Source organism: Sminthopsis crassicaudata, chromosome 3, assembly GCF_048593235.1.
Source record: "Sminthopsis crassicaudata isolate SCR6 chromosome 3, ASM4859323v1, whole genome shotgun sequence".
Lineage (NCBI taxonomy): Eukaryota > Metazoa > Chordata > Mammalia > Dasyuromorphia > Dasyuridae > Sminthopsis > Sminthopsis crassicaudata.
The window spans coordinates 17,371,729-17,385,797 of record NC_133619.1 but is presented as its reverse complement, the minus strand read 5'-3'; the positions used below and the strand labels follow the sequence as shown (position 1 = coordinate 17,385,797).

At 50.0% G+C, this 14,069-nt stretch overlaps 1 protein-coding gene across 5 annotated transcripts in view; it reads right to left on the bottom strand.

Annotated features, from left to right (window-relative positions):
• Positions 1–14,069, bottom strand: part of SCHIP1 (schwannomin interacting protein 1) — a 768,598-nt gene that overhangs the window by 153,105 nt on the left and 601,424 nt on the right. For 4 of the 5 annotated variants that reach the window (XM_074298086.1, XM_074298087.1, XM_074298088.1 and 1 more), the window contains one exon: positions 7,413–8,159. In XM_074298086.1, the coding sequence (XP_074154187.1) occupies positions 7,413–8,159 (747 nt within the window). Of the gene's footprint in view, positions 1–7,412; positions 8,160–14,069 lie in introns of those variants that run through there. The other variant, XM_074298092.1, reaches the window with a different exon arrangement.

Sequence of the window (14,069 nt, the reverse complement as noted above, 5' to 3'; positions counted from 1 at the left end):
CATGGTACTTTAAAAATAAAAACAAGTCCTGCTGAATGAGCCAAAAACAGCATTAGAACAAGGCTGCAGGGTATTTCTTTGCTTTTTAATTTCTAAAGAGTTTTTCTTAATTAGCATTAAATTTTATATTTATAAGTTCAATGTATTTATATTCCATTATAAAATTTGCAGATTCGGGGGGGGGGCAGGCAGCAGCTGCCTCAGGCCATCAGACTCTGCCAGGCTGGTACCCCAAAGCTTTCGGGCAGGGGGTCCAGCCTGTCCAGACTTTGATGTACAGCTGGATGGTTAGTGCTCTGAGTCAGCTTGTTAGCACATATATGTCAGGGGGCCTCCGGAGATGGACAATGGATTTGGCTTAGAATTGAATAGGAGGAAGGGAGGGGGCTGGGTTGCCTTTGGGAATCAGAATGGTGCTTTCAACCACAGAAAGAGGCCAATATTTGGTGCAAAACTCATTTTGAAAAACCACAAACATCCTCTTAGCTTAGGACCTCATCATTCAACTGAAGCTGTTCTGTGGAGAGCGACCATGATCTCTTCATGGCCAAATTCAAAGCATTTTGCTCCAGTCTTGGACATCCTGGACCTCTCAACCATGTTTCATATTATTGCTCACCATCACCTCCTGGAGACTCTTTGCTTCCTAGTTTTTCCTGCCAAAGTTTTCTCTGGATTATCCCTTTTATGTTGCCTCTTCGTCGATGTTATACTCATTAATTATGGCTGTCCCTAGGACTATGCTGGTAAAAGTCAGGTAAGAAGGGATGCATGACATATTTTTAAGTTTAAACTACATTATTCACATTTTGTCTATCACTTTCTTAAGTCTGGACAATAAAGAAAATAATGACTCAAGTCACGATGAGTGTAAATGCGTACACTGAACATCTGATGGTTGGTTTTTGTGAGCTGTTCTGAGCTGGCTTCAGAGGCCATTGCCCATCATCTTGACCTAGGTCTCGCCAATGGGATCCTGATGACTCTGGGGGAAAGAGTAAGGCAGATCTGCCTCATTTAGGTATAATTCACTTGCAAGTCAAGCTATCACCATCCTGATGGATCTATGACATCAGATCCACTATAAGAATGAAGGAAAAACGACAATAACAACAACAAAAAGCTGGCTCCAGCCCACTTGAGGGTGTCAAAATATGAGCAGAGATAGTTTGCCATATTTACTCTCGCAAAACCTTGTGTTCCTTCCCTTTCCTCCACCCCCTCTCCTGGACATCAAGTAATCCAGTATAGATTAAATATGTGCAATTCTTCCAAATAGATGCCCACATTTATCATGCTGCACAAGACAAATCAGATCAAATGGAGGAAAAGCAAGAAAGAAAAAAGCCCAAGCAAACAAATAACAACAAAAAGGTGACAATACTATGCTGTGATCCACATTCAATTCTCATAGTTCTCTCCCTGGATACAGATGGCTCTTTCCAACACAAGTTTATTGGAATTGATCATCACATAATCTTATTGCTGTGTTATATAGATAATTCTTAAGTCTACTAGACATCTAGCTTAGCTTCTCTACTGAGCTTAAATCCAAGCTTCTTGGACTTCTCAAACTGGATGTCTTGAAGGCAACTCACGTTCAAGAGATCAAAAACCAAAGTTACCATCTTCCTCTCCCCCTGGACTCTCCATCCCCCATTCCAAAATTCCCTAGACCTCTCAAAGATACCATCTTCCTCCCAGTTCTCAAGGCTCATAATCTTGGTAGACCCTTAACTTTTTACTCTCCCTTCCCCCAGAAATCCAATCCATTGCCAAGTCTTGTTGTTTCTGTGATTATCACATCTCTCATGTGCACTCTCTACTCAAACAAGCCACAATCCTAGTTCGGGCTATCATCTCCAGACTAATCCCTACTCACAGATTTCCTTGCCTCTAGTCTCTCCCCCCTCCATGTATCCACCATTTGGCATCAAGGTGATTTTTCTAATGCACAGGTTGGGCCATCTTCTACTGTGCTCAATGGGTTCTTCTAGTGATAATGTATTTTTGGCCAAATCAAATATCAAATCCTCCATTTGGCATTTAAGGCACTTATTACTTTCTAGTCTTCCCACACTTTCTGACCCAGCTACCCTGGCCTCTTTCTCCATCTCCATCTCCCCATTCTATTATTTTGCTCTGTCTGTCCCCAATGCTTAGGAAACTCTCTCATCAGCTCCCTCTTTTAGTTTCACAGGCTCCCTTTAAGATTCAAATGGAATCCCACCTTCTGTGTTGTCTGAGTGCCCCTAGCAGTTCATGCCTTTCTCTCTGACATCCCCTTCAATTTAGTCTCCATCTTGTATTTTTTGTTATTTTTGTGTTCTTTCCCCCTTTAGAAATAGGGGCTCTTTGAGGGCATGAAATGGTTTTTGTTTTTCTTTTTCCACTGCATACAGAAAGTGTACAGAACCTTGGGAAGTGGAATGATTGCCATTTCCAGTTATGAGCTTCAGATAAGAACTGTTGTAAAGTGTATTATCTAGGAAGCAGGAACAGAAAAGACTTTTCTTGCCGAGGCAATTGGGGTTAAATGACTTGCCCAGGTGCTAAGTGTCTGAACTCAGGTCCTCCTGGTTTCAGGGCTGGTGCTCTATCCACTGAGCCACCTAGCTGCCCCCTCTCACAATTAACTCTTGCCTGGATAAGAATGGGAGGATAAACAGATACTGGGCAGCATAGCTAGATTCCTTTATTTAAAAGGAAACAAAAATACACTCACTGAAGCTCAACTGAAACCTCCCCTACTCCATGCTTTGGTGGAAAGCATACTTTCTCAAAAAGAGGCTTTTGTAGTAGAGTCATGGAAATGAACAGAGCCACCAACTGGCAGAAAGAGATCATTTAGTACAATCTCATTTTACAGAAGAAACTGGGTCCCAGAGAGATGAGATCGCTCAGGAGGATGTCTCTGCCTCTGAATTGGTGGTCTTTCCATCCCATCATGCATCTGTGCAAGGACCATAACTCTGAGTTCTACATAGATAATGTACACTTATAGGAAGTGGGAAAGAAAGGGAACAAGCCTATATGCTCAGTATTATGTTTAGAAATATTGTCTTATTCAATCCTCACAACAATCCTGTGAGGTAAATTATTCCCATCTTAAAGTTGAAGAAACTGAGGCAGACAGAGGTTAAGTGACTTGCCCAAATTCACAGTAAATGGCTGAGGTCAGGTTTGAACTCAGGACTTTCTGCCTCCAAGCCTGATGCTCTTATCTACTGCACTAAATGATCACATGATTAGGCAGTACAACAATCTGAGGCATTTTGGGATCAGGTTTTCGGTTTGCTATTCCTTCTCCTGGGGAACTGGGAATAACAGCTCAGCTTCTCCTACAGGTAGAAGAAGAAGATGTCTGAGTCTAGGGGAGAGAGCTATAGAGCATGGTGGTGCTGGTAGAGGGGCAGGGGAGGAAATGGGAAATGAACCCATGACGACTGTTTTTAGGAGAGCACAGTAAGGTACCACACTGAAGTTCTAAGTGATCCCTGTTCTGGGAGGTCATGGGAAAGTTCTGGGATCCCAGCAGCATTGCACTTGCTAAATGGTATTCAGTGGTGCATACGTTGAACTTTCAGAAATCTTCACCAAGAGTGAGAACAAATATCAGAAGGGGTTTGTGTGGAGTTGAACTCTTTGCTGCTCTCATAAAGCATCCCACCAGTTGTATTTTAGGCAGGTCAAAAAAGACAAGCTCTGGGACAGCTAGGTGGTGCAGTGGATAGAACACCAGCCCTGAAGTCAGGAGGATCTGGGGTCAAATCTGGCCTCAGACACTTAGCACTTCCTAGCTGTATGACCCTGGGCAAGTCACTTAACCCCAGCCTCAGGGAAAAAAAAAAAAAAAGATAAATAAATAATAAAAAAGACAAGCTATAGCCAATGGCATGCTAAAACATAAGATAAAGTATTATTCAATACCAGAAGCTTTAATTACTTATAATTATGGAGAAAGACAACATGGTTTTGTGTTTTCTGAGCTGGCCCTGGAGCCACTAAGACCTCTGAAATGCTCAGGTTGCATGATCCTAGGCAAGTCACTTAACTGCTCAGTCTTCAAAGCAACGCTTTAAGATTAGAAGTTGCAGGAAAATGCCCAATACATTGGTGAAGGGAATTTCCATACCTTGGGATTTCTCTGGATTTTTGACATCGCAAGTCTAGAACCTAAATATGGCAACTTGAGATAAGTAGAATGTGTGTGTGTGTGTGTGTGTGTGTGTGTGTGTGTGTGTGTCTGTGTGTGTGTGTGTGTGTGTGTGTGTGAAGACAGACAGAGGGACACACACAGACAGAAACAAGGCATAGAGATAGACACACAGGAACACAGAGACAAAGAGAGAAAAAAAAGGAAGGAGAGTAAAAGAATGAAAGAGAAAAAGACATAGAGACAATAGAGAGACACAGTGAGACATAGAGACACAGAGACAGAGAGAAAAGGAGAGAGAGAGACAGAGAGAAAAAGACTGTGTATGGTCTTAGAAAATTTGCCCAAGGTTTTCGAGAAGTTGGGTAATGGATCCACAGTAATACTACTGCCAGTTAAATAGTAATGTGTGGGTTTGGGGCCCCAGCTCCCAGACCCAACACTCTTCGCTAACCCATGCTGCCAAAATTGAGACCATTTCAAAAATGGTCCTTCAGTCTTCCCTGAAGCTTGCTCTCATGATCCATGATCCAGAGGTAAGGCCTAAAAGGCGAAATGCAGAGGAAGGAGCAGAAGAGGCACTATGGTACAGTGGTAAGCACTTTGGTTTCTGAATCAGAAGATCTGGGTTCCAATTCTGCCTCTGTTCTGCCTCCCCGGATAATTCTGGGCCAGTCACTGGGCTTCTGTTTTCCCACCTGTAAAATGAAGGAGAGGAACTAGCTGGCCTCCAAATCCCCCTCCAACTCTAGTTCTTTGAATCCTGGGATTACAGGACATCCTAAATCCCTTCCAGCACTAAACCAATAATCGCTTCCTCTCATTTTCCCCAGCTGCTTTCTCCTAACAACATAACAACCACCACCATATTGAACAACTTCTCTCTGGGACTCCAATCTTAGTCATAAGTTCAGCTTGTGAACAGACTTAGTCCACTTGCAATAAACCCACTGTCAACAAGCATCGAAGCACAGGCCCCGTGCTGATGGATGCCCACATTTCTAAATATCAAAATTGCAAGTGGCCCTGGATCGCACAAATGTCATCACCACGGATACAACAGTCAATAAAAAGCTGTCCCTTCACTGTCACAGAAGGCCTGGAAGATATTTTCTCTGTGAAGGATGAGAGAGAGAGAGACAGAGACACACACAGAGAGAGACAGACACAGAGAGAGACAGAGAGATAGGGAAAGGAGGGGGGAGGTAAGGGAGGGAGATAGAGACAGGGGGAGAGAGAGGGAGAGACAGACACACAGAGAGACAGAGATACAGAGAGAAACAGACAGAGAGAGACAGAGAGATAGGGAAAGGAAGGGGGAGGTAAGGGAGGGAGATAGAGACAGGGGGAGAGAGAGGGAGAGAGACACACAGAGAGAGAGATACAGAGAGAAACAGACAGAGAGAGACAGAGAGATAGGGAAAGGAAGGGGGAGGTAAGGGAGGGAGATAGAGACAGGGGGAGAGAGAGGGAGAGACAGACACACAGAGAGAGAGATACAGAGAGAAACAGACAGAGAGAGACAGAGAGATAGGGAAAGGAAGGGGGAGGTAAGGGAGGGAGATAGAGACAGGGGGAGAGAGAGGGAGAGACAGACACAGAGAGAGAGAGATACAGAGAGAAACAGACAGAGAGAGACAGAGAGATAGGGAAAGGAAGGGGGAGGTAAGGGAGGGAGATAGAGACAGGGGGAGAGAGAGGGAGAGACAGAGACAGACAGAGAGACAGAGAGAGACAGAGAGATAGGAAAAGGAGGGGGAGGTAAAGAGAGATAGAAAAAGAGAGGGGGACCGAAGGGAGAGAGATAGAGCAGAGAGACAGGGGGAGAGAGAGGAAGAGACAGACACACAGAGAGACAAAGATACAGAGAGAGAAACAGACAGAGAGAGAGACAGGGAGATAGGAAAAAGAGGGGGGGGGAGGTAAGGGAGGGAGATAGAGACAGAGAGAGAGGGAGAGACAGAGAAAGAGACACACAGAGAGACAGAGAGACAGAGAGAGACAGAGAGATAGGAAAAGGAGGGGGGGAGGGAAGGGAGAGAGATAGAGCAGAGAGACAGGGGGAGAGAGAGAAGCAGAGGAGAGAGACAGAAGGGGGGAGGAGGGGGGCTGTGCCATTTCAGAACAAGCGGGAGTATTTGGCTTTGATGGAAAGATTCCATGTCTTCAAGTCACAAAGAGGAGCATGGCCGTGGTAAACTCCACAGCCATAATTAAAACATTTTTTATGTTATGTTCATTTAATATGCACGTTCTCCAGGGAGTCCAGGCAATGGCTCGTGCCGGCAGAGCCCCCGCGAAAGGCGCCCCCTCCCCAACGGCTCCGGTTCTTTCTGGGAAGCGCAGCTACCATCCTGGCCCCGGTGTCAGAAGTGCACGCACCCAATTTCCACTCGCCCGGGGCCCTGGAGGCTGAAAATGCTACCTGCAAGGCCAGCGTTTCTGCCGCTTCCTTCCAGCTGTCACGCACAGCAGCTCATTTAATCTCTGCCCCTCGGTTGCAGGGGAGGGCATCGTTAATGATTTTAAATGGCAACCGGTGCCCGGGCTCCAAACGATGAGAGGTGGGAGCCCCGGCGCCCTTAAAGCGGCCGCTACCCGCCCTCCTCTGGGGGAGCAAAAAGGCCGCGGGACATGTGCGAGCCTGCCCAGGATTCCGGTTACGGATGCTCCCTTCAGCGGCTCTCCTCCTCTCCCTCCTCCTCCTTCCTTCCCATACTCCTCCCCCTCGTCTGGGTTTCCTGAATTCGAGGCAGCCGCCTCCGGGAAGGACGGGAGACGGCCCGTTAGCAGCCGGGAGGCAGAGCCTGACTCCCGGAAAGGCACGCGTAGCCCTCTCCCGGCGGCGGGGCAGGGCACTTTCTCCCGAACAATAGCGTCCGTCTCAGGAGAGCCCCCGCGGGCGCCTGGGCGCGCGGGAGAAGGGCGAGGTGCCTTCCTGCCGGCTCGGGGCACCGGTGGGGACGGCCGGCGCACGAGCCGCCACCACCCAGCCGCACAGGGTGTAGGTGCCGAGCAGCGCCCCGGGTGACTCAACACCCCCTCCCCCCAACATCGTCGCTCTCGCCGGCAAAAGTCCAGACCGAGGATGAGTGGCTGCTTCCCGAATCCCAGACTTTGCGCGGCCCTCCCTCCCTCCCCCTCCTCCCCGGTCCCCACCCGAAGGCCCGACAGCTCGGGAGTGAGCGGAGGCTGGGAGGGGGCGGGGGAGGCGGCAGAATGAATGGGCCGAGCTCACCCATCGGCGGCAACTTACCGAGGTGGAGTTTGGCTTGGCGTGGCCCTGGTTGCGCCCCTCCTGCTCCTGGAACTGTAAGCCGGCCAGATGCCTTTCCAAAGCCTCCCAGTCCATGGTGGGGAGCTGCGGCTCCTCCTTGCCACAAGTCCCTCCGTCCAAGGGGTGCCCGGAGCCCGGGCCGCCCGGCCTCCCCCCCGCAGGCCGGCCTTTCTGCAGGGGGGCGGGGCGGCCTCCCCGGTGTCCGGGCTGGTCGGCCAGCACCACGTTGCCGTTGTGCCTGAGGTCCGGAGGGGGCTGGAGGTTGCCGTTGGGGATCGGGGGCGGCATGACGGCGCCCCGGGCGCCGGTGCCGCCGCCGCAGCCGCCGGTGCTCTTGCCGGAGGTGGGGGGCTTCACCCCCCCCAGCTCCTTGGCGTGACCCCTCCCGTTGGCCGGCTTTTCATAGCGCTCGCGCCCGGCGGTGTGCCTGTAGTCCCCGTAGCCCCGGTGGTTGTCCTCCTCTTCTTCCTCCTCCTCTTCCTCCTCGTCCTCTTCTTCTTCCCACTCATCAATCACCTTCTTCCGATAGACCGGGAAACTCTCCTCCTCCTCATAGTCCTCCAGGGCAGCCACCAAGTCCAGGCTGCCGGGGGAGGAGGAGGAGGAGGGCGACGAGGAGGATTTGCACTCGGAGCACGGGGTCACTTTGCTGGAGTTGGAGCGGGAGCTGGAGCGGCTGCTGCTGCAAGCGTCACTGGCTAAATCCATCCCATCCTCTCGGTAATCCTGGGCGAGAGCAGAGAGGAAGACACAGTGAGAGGGAGAAAGAAATCCCGGGCAGAACGAGCCCCGAGCTGGGCATCCACCGGGAGCGAGCCTCCTCCCCGGCGGCCGCTGCTGCCGCCGCCGCCTGCCCGGGGAAACCAAGTCTCCTCCTCTCCCCGCCCCCCGCCCCTACTCCTGACCCCGGCCGGAGCAGACCGGAACAGCCCAGAGTCCGGTCCGGCTGCTCAGGACTCCACTTGGGAAGGGGCACCCGGGCGGAGAGCGGAGGCGTGGGGGTTTCCTTCCTCACCCCACCCAGTCCTCCCCCCACCCCACCCCGCCCCCTGCCAGTCCTTCCTGAGGACCAGAAAGAGACGGAGAGCTGGATGCACAGCAATGGACGCTCGGAGACTTTTAATGAAGGGGGAGGGGGCCGGGGGAGCGGGGAGCTGCTTCTTACAGTTTCCCATTGGAGCTCCTCTGCGACCCCCTCCTCTAAGGCACGCACACACACACACACGCACTCACACACACACACACACACACACACACACACACACACTCACAATCTTTCCCGAGCCAACACTTTTACAGGGTCTGAGAGGGGAAGGGGCACGGGCGGCGGGGCAGCCGCTAGTTTGGGATTTTGCAGCCGCTACAGTTGCCCCTCCTTTTCTCATTTCCCCCCTCCCCTCCATGACAAGCCTGGGGGGGCGGGGGTGGGTCATTCAGTGCTTACAACTAAGACCAAGACTGACTTTGTATGAGAGTGAGCCGCAAGTGGGGTGGGGCTTGGCCCCGTCTTGCTCTCTCCTGCCCCCGCCCTGCCCCCTGTGGTGCCCGGCGCCCGCACCCCCGGCTCCCCAGCAAGTCCGGCGCAGGAGCATCGCCTGCGTGGGCTTCCTCCCGCGCCTGCCCACGGGGCTGGGACCTGGGCTGGGGCCGCCGCTGATTCGGCTCTCCCGGGCTTGGCTCCGCCTCGCGGCCAGCCTAGGCTCCCGGCTCTCCCTTCTCCTCCTCTTCCTCCTCCTCCCTCCGGCTGCCCCAGCCCTGGCTCATGCCCGGCGGAGCGGCAGCAGCCGGAGCCCTCGAGGCATGGGCCGGCAGCGGAGGGAAAGCTCCTTCCTGGCACCCAGAGCCGGTCCGACACGGAGCATGCCCAGACCCGGGCCTGGGCGTTTCAGGCTCGCAGTCCGCTCCTCCCGGTTTTCGCTGCAGCTGGGATAGGGGTGGGAGCAAGGCTGAGGGATTCAGGGGCCGGCCCGAGATGGGGCCTGGAGAGCGGGGGAGACAGACAGCGGGCGGGGGAGGGGGCCCTCCGGAGAGGAGGCGCTCGGCATCCCGGCACTTCCCCCTCCGTGGCCAGCCTTCCCTGCCCGGCTCTCCAAGTGTCAGCCGCTCTGGGGATGCACCACATCTGCACACGGAGGCACACGCACGCACGCACCGTGGGAGAGAGTGGGGCCACAGCTCGAGCTCGGGGCGTGGGGGACCGCGAGGTCCCTGGTCAAAGAAGGCAATCCCCGGGCGCCAGGCTTTAGCCAGACTCGTAGGATCCCTGACCGAGGGCCTGAGCCTAGGACTTCACGTGCCCTTAACGCGTCTGGCCCTCCAAGCGCTCTTTCTCCTAGCCCCGGTTGGGTGCCGGGAATCCCCCCAAACCGAAGCCTCCTGAAGTCTCCGAGTGGCCCCATGTTGGAATCTCCAGTTTGGGAACCCGGATGACGAGCGCTCCGTGTTCTCCATCATTTCCCCTTCCACCCACCATCCTCCTGGCGGCTTCCTCTCCTGCTTGCTTCCCCCCATGCCCCATCCCCTTTCAAAGTTCAAGAGCCGAACCTGTTGCTGCCCAAGCTTTCCTCCCCTGCTTCTCATGGGAAATGCATGACTTCTGCAAGGAAAGAAACTGTTGGCTTGCTCCTGGCGCACTCCATCCCCTGCCTGGCCCCTGATAGCAAATGTACTCTCTCCTCACCTCTGTTCCTGAGAATGCCTCTCAGCCCTGGGGCCCCTTCTTAGGGGAAGGCCTTTCCTCTGCCCTGTTTTGTGTAACTGTGTCTTTCTGTGCCCAGTGGAGAGCTAGGTTGCCCTGCAGCCAGGTCTGGAGTTCGAAAGCACTGAGTTCAGATCCCATCTCAGAAACTGACTAGCTGTATGACCTTGAACAAGTCCCTTAACCCTGTTTGCCTCGGTTTAGTCAGCTGGAGAATGAGTTGGAATATCATTCGAGGATCTGGCAAAATTTTCCCAGATGGGGTTATAAAGAGTGGTCCAGGACTTAACAGTAAGTCTGGGTGCCCTGTGAGTATGGATGGGAGGGTTGAGCTTTGCCCCTGAGCAAAGCCCTGAGGTTGGACTCATAGGATCTGAGGGCAAATCCAACTCATTTCTCTAAGATTCAGCTTCTTCACCTGAAAATGTGGGAACTGGATAAGGTGACCTAGGAGGTTCCTTCCCCTCTTAGCTGGCCTTACATGGAAGCAGTCATCCTCTCTGAGCTGCTTTTCTAATCTGTGAAAAAGGGATAATAATGCCTCCAGTTCCCACTCCACAGGGTTGCTGTGGGACTTCAATGAGCTCTTGTTTGTAGACTACTCTGCAAAGCTTAAAAAACTCTCGTCATATAGATAGCAGTTATTACTATTGATATAGCATCCCCCAGTGGAATGTAAGTTCTTTGAGAAGACAGATTATTTTATGTTTTGTCTTTGCATTCCCTGTCACTAGAACAAACACAGTTTTGGGAAATAGTAGCCTCTTAATAAATACTTCTCGAATGAATGAATAAAAGAGGCCCCTGCCAGATTTGTTTTCAAGATTATTTTGTTCAGGTCAAAGGTTTGAGGCTAAGGATATTTTCAGGGAAGGAATCACCAAAAATCTAAGTTTTGGAAATGGGTGACAATCTTAGCCCAGGAAGTTTCCTCGGTCTGCCACGATGGGCAGCTGAGTGATTTTGAAAACTATCGCTTAACTTGCAAAGCTGATGGGGAAACGATTTTGCTGTAGCTCTAAAGGGGGAGCTGGCAGCTGCTCCCCAAGGTGTTGGATCCAGTGTGGCTCAGCGAATCCAACCACTCTCCTTTAGCCGGCTAGACTAGGAGGAATGAGGAAATATTTGGGATTCTTTAAAGGGGAGGGGTTGCTGCATTTACTTTTCTACTTGAGGATCTTGGTTTTTAAAGATTTCTGGGAAGTGAGAAATCTTCCTTTCTTGGTTAAGTTTTGGCTAGAGAAGATAGGGTTGACTATTAACTCATCCTAATGCCTTGGTCTTGTAAAACAGCTCCCTTAAGTGGTCTGCGTTGACTCTTTAAAAATAGAATAACCAATTATTACTTTAATATGGGTCTTTTTACGGTGGTTTCCATAAAACAGCTTGGCCCATGGTCTTAACAGAGCGCGATTTGGTCGAGTTGTGGAGCCTTGTGTCAACTGGCTGCTGCCCCACACTGCCACAGCAACTGCGGAGTTTAACACCCTCTTAAAGGCTAACAGGATCACATGTTGTCAGTCATCACATAAAATGACTGTCTGTCAGTTGTCCAAGCCCTGCTAGGGCTCAGAAAGTCCTGCGGGCACTTGGATACAGAAACAAAGCCTGATTCAGTTCATAGAAAGTACATTAGTCCCATTTTTCTATCCCAGGGCTCTCCTTCCTTTTTCTCTCCCACCCCCATTGACATTCAATCACCCATACCCAGGTTATTTGCTTCACACAGAAGGCATCTTGGTGTGCTGGACACAAGCAACAGGATTGATCTACCTTTTGATGTTAGCCAAAGCTGATCAGTTTCCTCATCTGCTAAATGGACATAATGTCATCTGTAGTTCTGTCTTTACAGGTTAGTGGGCTTGAATTTCTTTACAAAATATGAAGTCTTTAGATTCCTTCAAGATAGTTTACATGCCACCTCCTGCATTTTTCAGTCATGACTTGAGTCTTCATGATCCCATTTGGGTCGGGGACATGGTGTCTCCTTGGCTAGAAGGGAAATGCTTTGAGGGCAGGGCCTTTTGCTTCTGTCTCTGTCTCTTCAGGGACTACTCTTTTTTTTTTTTTAAATTAATTTTATAATTATAACATTTTTTTTTGACAGTACATATGCATAGGTAATTTTTTTTTTAACAACATTTTCCCTTGTACTCCCTTCTGTTCCGAATTTTTCCCCTCCTTCCCTCCACCCCCTCCCCTAGATGGCAGGCATTCTTCAGGGCCTACTCTAATGCCGGGCATTAATAAATGCTTGTAATTGATAATATCCAGTTGAGGGTTAATGGGTGTGTGGATTACTGGTCTTGTATTTCCTCCACCTGCTCCCCATATGTAAGGCTAACAAAGTAAAAATCTAAAACAGAACAAAAAGTCCATTACTTAGTCTTTGCATCATCGTAAGGGCCACCTCCTACATACAACCTTTCTTTATGTCCCTCAAAGTATACTTAGATATTTGCCATTTACTTTGCTGTGTGCGTGCTTTCACGCCTTGCTAGAATGGAAGCTCCCCGAGGATTGGAATAATCTTGGTTTTGTCATGTTTTGACAGAAGCTGGTATATTCTAGAGCCCACAAATGCTTGTTCAACTGAATGGAATGAAATATTAGTCAGGCCATTTACATAACCGGCTGCTTGACGTCTTTACCCATATGACAAAAAAAAAAAAAAAAAAATCAACTAACAAGACAACTAATCTAAGACTAACTTATTTGGGAAGGTAACCACTGGGGGGTGGGATGGGCAAAGGGAGATATAAAACATTGTGAAGTTCATTTCTTTGGATTATTAGTACTTTTGAATGATTTCAGAGGGCTCAGACATCCTAGTTTGGCTAAACTTGTCCCCAATTTCACCTTCTTCTCCCAGAGGGCCTGCTGGCCCACTTTCCCTTCCAGATCCATTCTCTTGCCAGCAATCATGTTGGCATTTGAAGCCCTGGCTCCTCCCAGACCTGAAGGGAATTGGAGAAAGAAAGATAGAGACAGACAGAAATGGGGGAAGAGAGAGATAGAGAGATAGAGAGACAGAGAGACAGAGACAGAGAAAGTGTGTGTCAGAGAGGAAGGAGAAGAGAGAGGGTGAGGAAGAGAAAGAGAGAGATTGAGAGAGAGAGAGAGAGAGAGAGAGAGAGAGAGAGAGAGAGAGAGAGAGAGAGAGACATTGAAACAAAAGACAGAAAAACAGAGACACACACACAGACAAAGAACCAGAGAGAGACAGAGACAGAGAAATAGAGACAGAGAATGCATCAGAGCCAAGTGGGGAGGTAAAGTTTATGTTTTCACAATTTTTCCCCCTAATTTTTAGCTTGGTGACTTTGGATCTTTATTTGCTGCCCGATCCCTCAGAAGGAACAATTAAATAAGGCTGGTTTAACACATTTAGGTTGGGTTTTGGGGGTTTTGTCTCCCCAGCACCTAGTGCATTGGGCTTGGCACGTAGTAGGTGTTTAAGAATGCTTGCTGAATGACTGGACATCAGGGTAGGGAAACCAAACACAGAAAGTATTTTACAGGAATGCGGCTTTTGGAAATACATAAGAATCTTGGCCCAGGCAAGTTGAGCTGGGCCTGACGAGCAGTGAGTGACACAGCCTGGATTTGAGGGGGAGTTCTTTGGTGCCCTCTCTAGGGGACTGCCCTGTTTCTTTTAACTAGTGCGAATGAATCCTAAACCTGCAGGCCCCCAAGATGACAAGTAACCATTTCAAAAAGAGCCCCCTTACCCCAAATGACATTCAAAGAAATCTTCTTGGGCTATCTATGGGGTTCCTTGAGGCATAGTTTATTTTTGCACAAGGAAAAGGAAGACAAGTTGACAAGAGCAGCAACTCTCTCCTTACCTTTCTCTTTTTATCTCTTCTCTCTTTGTCACACACAAACACACATACACACACACACACACACACACACACACACACACACACACACAC